General features: G+C 32.7%; 1 protein-coding gene across 1 annotated transcript; it reads left to right on the top strand.

The window, feature by feature from the left end:
* The first annotated feature begins 200 nt into the window (after nt 1-200).
* On the top strand, nt 201-1,126 carry LOC141647866 (large ribosomal subunit protein bL12c-like). Its single transcript, XM_074456226.1, has one exon. The coding sequence runs from the start codon at nt 342-344 to the stop codon at nt 888-890; it is 549 nt and encodes a 182-aa protein (XP_074312327.1). The 5' UTR covers nt 201-341; the 3' UTR covers nt 891-1,126.
* The last annotated feature ends 4,457 nt before the right edge of the window (nt 1,127-5,583 follow it).

Here is a 5,583-nt window from a genome sequence, read left to right as displayed (position 1 = left end):
TTAATCTTCCTCCAACCTACCCATTCATCTATTATCTGTTTCACCCGTCATCCTTTAGTCATGCATTTAAATCGAATTTTCATCTATCTTTTATGATCATGGGTTAAATTTTGATTGAATGCGGGCGAAATCGACATCTATACACCCAAAAGGGCCAAAAACACACCCAAATCCGTCAATTCACAACCTCACCAATTGACCCCTCATCTTTAAACCCCTCATAGCCAAATCTTTCCTCCTCTTATCTTCAACACCTCTCCTCATTTTCTCCACTCCCCCATTTTCACTCTATCTCCAAATCCTATCTATCCTCAATCCTCAATTTTCAAACAACAACAACAATGGCAACATCAACCTTCTCAACCCTCAACCTTCCCAAATTCTCACCCTTATCCAAACCCACAACCACCCTGTCATCCCTCCCCAAACCCCTCCCCTTCACCACCCGCACCACACCCCTCACCCGACGCGCCACACACCTTCGCCCTCTCGCAGCCGTAGACGCCCCCGAAAAAATCACTGTATTGGGCGACCAACTCTCCTCCCTGACCCTGGAAGAAGCCCGTATCCTCGTCGACTTACTCCAAGACAAACTGGGCGTTTCCGCGGCTTCCTTCGCCCCTGCCGCTGCCGTGGTTGCTGCCCCTGCTGAAGCCGCGCCTGTTGTGGAGGAGAAGACCGAGTTTGATGTTTCTATTGATGAGGTACCCAGTAATGCTCGCATTGCTGTTATTAAGGCGGTTCGGGCCTTGACTAGTTTGGGTCTTAAGGAAGCTAAGGAATTGATTGAGGGTTTGCCTAAGAAGGTTAAAGAAGGCATTTCTAAAGAAGATGCTGAAGATGCCAAGAAACAACTTGAAGAAGCTGGTGCTAAGATTTCCATTGCTTAGTTTGGGATTATGAGACTAGTTTATGTTGTAATTTTTAATGTTATAAATTCAATCAACTCTCTTTTGTTATTATTATTATTATTATATCATTCTAGTTTCTTGTTGCCTGAGAGTGTCTGTGTAATGTTTTAGTCGTAATTTGGAGGTTTTGAATCTTGGATTTTGCAATGTATTATCTAATTGATGGTAAGGCTATCAACAATTGAACATCAGGTTGTTTACTTGTTTTCCATTTTCATTTCGTTTGTGTGTTTTCGCTTCCAATACCCCTTAGCTAGTAGCCACCCATTGTAGCGAAATGTAGCAGTGGTTGGTTGGTTGGTTGGTTGGTTGCGCTCGTTTTGAGTCAATAGAAACAAGTTTCGATATGTTTAATTGAGAAAAGGAAGATTTGTTGTGTGTTAAGAGGCTTTAAGCTCTCCCATTAATTAATATGGACTATCATACAGAGGTTTTACAAGAGATCATTTACTCTATAGTCTGTATGTAGTAAGAACAGTTCTCCAAAAAGTATTCCCAGGAGTTCTTGAAATGAAATGTGTCGTTGCTAAGAGTACTTGAAGGAGCAAGCAATTGGAGTATCTAATTTCGAGTTGGCACCAGAAAGATCATACAAGTTTCAGTAATAGGGAGTACTTTCATAAATAAAAGGTGAGCTAAGAGGGTATTCTTTATGCAGTGTTGCGTAAGTTGGCGAGGGGTTTAATGTATTAATGTTCGGATTAAGAAGCATTTTAAAGAGTTGATCAAATCTCTATTTGCTGGTATTTCAAAGTAATAATACAAGTATCACAAAGGATGATCGAATGCACGCTATACAACAGTAGTTTCACACAGTCCTAGTGCAATGGGGATTTATGCTAATAAGAAATTGGCAAGGCAAGGGAATCTAATCTTGTTTTGGGGAAAGTCAGGAGCATAGCGACTGACAGAGTGACAGTACCAAGATTAGAAGTTGCAATTAGGTGGAAGAAAGGACGCGGTTGCAAAGGAGCGTCAATAGTGGTGGTCTTAATTACTTAATGTGGTGCGGCATCACATATTGGTGGTTAATTGGCAACACCTGTAGGCTGCATATGCTGGTGAATCACTGTCTAGTCTGTAGCACAGTATGTAATACAAGAGGTAAAATATGAGAAAGCTAAGGAAATGTTAGCGAGGGAGTAATAAAGCTTGGCTGGAGCAACTTAGGATGGACTCAACAGTCAACACTATGGTGGACTCAGTTGTCACTATACATGTGTGGAGGTAACCTTACTCAAGCTATCAATCACATTCAAGTAAAGCAAGACACACGGATTGATGATGTGGCATCAAGTTAGTTAGGATTTGTGTTAGTTTGTGAAGCATTTGTATAAATAATTAGAAACACAGTTTTTACTCTTTTAACTTATTAGAATTGCAACTCACAAAATATCATCAATAAAGCTTCCCTTTATTTACTCTATTTTCATCATCATCATCATCATCATCAAGAACATGATGATCATCCATAGAGGTTAGGGTTAGTTTTACAACATGTTTGTATTTTGGCTTTTCTTCTTTCCCTTTTGTTCAAATGAAAATGAGTTAACCAATGTTATGATTTGTTAGTATTTGAACTACTTATCATGGACCGAAATCCTGAAGAATATATATTTACCTTCTCTTCTACATTTTCCCTCTAATAACCGGTTAAAATATAAAATAAATAGTTTTATTCACTTGTCATCCGACCCCATGCGATATATATTAACTTAATCGATTGTGGGAGGGTAAAAGAAGAAGGTGGTAGTAAAGATAGCAAGGAGAAGGTAAATAACAATCCTCGATTGGCTTAATAGGGGTCTCCGTGTTTTTATTGGACTAACTCCCCTCAAATCGTCAACAAAGTACTTTAAATCGTCAACAAATTACTGTAAATTGGACAACTTTGTCCCTCTTACATATTCGACTCCATATATTCTTATTTAAGACGGGTATATCTATTTAAGCTTAAAACGGGTCTAGTAGTTTGAATAAGACAAAAGCAAAATACATAGGGGAAATAACAGATTTATCTTAGATACTAGTTTGGATGCCCATGCGTTGCAACGGGGTAATTAACTTGGTAACAAAAAAAGGTTATAAGGTCTTAATATTTACATCTTATGTCTAATCATTTATTTAGATATGATCAAAAATCAAAACATCTTATTTAAGAGATGTAAAAGATGTTGGGTTGATACCTAAGTTCCAAGGATGCCTCATATTTATAATCATAAAACCACCACATCTTATGTTAATGTTAATCTTTTGATGTGGGACAACTCTATTATTTTTATATAATCCTACATTATTTCTCATTGTGGACATATAACATACTAAGAAGTACACAATTTTATATATGTACAAATTATATGAAATATATACGCTAATTATAGCATTTTTACCACGAATCAAATTATGTTATTTTCATAATTTTCTTAATGATATTTTTTTACCAAATGAAATATAAAAGTTTTTATATAAAAATTAGAAACATCACTTGAATATAATATATGAAATAAATATTATAATAATTAAAAGATTCTCCACTTTATTTTTTACATCAAAAAATATTATTTATGATACTTTCCTAAATTAATTTTTAAGATCACCCCACCTTATGATAATTTTATCATGTGGGATAATTCAACTATTTATATGTAGTATATTTACCACATCTACTTTATTTTCCAATGTGGGACAAATAACGCATGAAAAAGTACACCATCTTTTTTGCACCTATTTCGATATCCAACCTGATTTAATAATGAAAAAATATTATACTATCTATTTATATTCATAAGTTTTTTTTTTTCATTTTTTGTCATAATTAAAATATGAACAAATGATATGATTTAAATTACATTTTTTTTCCTAACACGACTTTTAAGATGTAATTGAGGGAGCAATAAAATGTATAAACAAATGCAAAATATTTTCTTTTTCTGGTGCGATTTTGATTAATGGTTAAAAATTATGATGTGTTTTAGTTACTCAAATGTAATGAGCCATAATAATTAGCTATATTTGAAAGTTAAAAAGATTTAATTCTACTATTTATCAAAGTAAAAAAGCTCATTATTGATTTGTTTGTGGATTCAAGATCTTTTTATGCAACACTTGATTGTATTATAATTCATAAATTTTCTATTTTAGTGCAGCGATTATCATTATATATGACACATTAATAACCAATTTATATATATTTAGCACCCATTTTATTTTTTAATTATGATTTTGTCTTAAATAAAGTTATTATACTATCGTTTGTCTTACAATAAACATTATAATATCACTAATATAGTAATATATAATCGCTTTTATAATTATCTACGTGATTAATATTTGTATGGTATTGTTGTAACTAAGGTTTGCCGTTAATACAAACTCTTATACGAACTCTCTAAGATAATATTTAAGCGATTCAAAAGATTTTGGGTTGATATCTCTAAGTTTCAAATATGACTCCTATTTATAATCATGTGATACCTCACCTCATGATTAGACCTGTCAAAACTCGACCCGACCCGTTTTTTTAGGGTACAAACCCGGTTTTTTCGACCCGCGACCCGTTTGACCCGAACCCGAAATGACCCGTTATTTTTGGGTCGAGACCCGACCCGAACGGGTCGACCCGTTGGGTCAAGGGAAAATCATGAATTTTATTAAAAATATTGATATTTATATATTATATTTGAAAATATTGTTAAAAAATTATTTTTTTATTACTTAAAATTAAAAATTCAACTAAAAAGTCAATTTTATATAACTTTTATAATATTTAATAATAAAATAATTATTAAAAAAACTTTATTTTAATAATTATATCAATATAATTATTGTATATGATGAATATGATTAAAATAATAATTTTAAATATATTTTACTTAATACTTTTTAAATTTAAAAAAATACTTTTTAAATTTAAAAAATCGTTTAAAAAAGACGTTAAAAATTATTTCTTGACCCGTATTCTGACCCTAACCCGGCCCGTGACCCGTATAACCCGACCCGTATCTGACCCGACCCGTATTTGACCCGACCTGTATTCTGACCCGACCCGTATGACCCGATCCGGGACCCGACCCGTTTGACAGGTCTACTCATGATAATCTTCTAATGTGGTACAATTCAACTATTTATATGTAGTATATTTACCACACCAACATTATTTTTCAATGTGGGACAAACAATATACTTAGAAATTGATCATCTTTTTCGCACCTAATTCGACATCTAACCCAGTTTAATAATAATAAGCAAATACTATACTATTTATTAATATTCGTATAGTACATTTTTTTTAACTTCTTATCATAATTAAAATATGTGCAAATAATATGATACTATATTCAAATGCTAACATTTATTTACCCCGAATCTAATTATATATTTTTTCAAAAAAAACTTTATGTTACTTTTTTGCTAAATGAGATGTATAAGTTTTTATATAAAAATTATAAACATCACTTGGACATAATATAAAAAAAATATATATATCATACCGTGCAGATAATGATATAAACTTTTAAGAGCTCTCCAAGATAATGCTTAAGAGACTCGGAAGTTCTTAGGTTAGTATTTAGGTTATAAGGATGCCTTCTAATTATAATCATATGATCATTCACCTTATGCTAAACTTTCGATGTGGGACAATGCTATTATTTATACGTAATATATTCACCAC

Source organism: Silene latifolia, chromosome 3, assembly GCF_048544455.1.
Source record: "Silene latifolia isolate original U9 population chromosome 3, ASM4854445v1, whole genome shotgun sequence".
NCBI classification, from domain to species: domain Eukaryota; kingdom Viridiplantae; phylum Streptophyta; class Magnoliopsida; order Caryophyllales; family Caryophyllaceae; genus Silene; species Silene latifolia.
The sequence above is the reverse complement of the archived record's forward strand: the minus strand, read 5'-3'. Positions and strand labels throughout refer to the sequence as shown.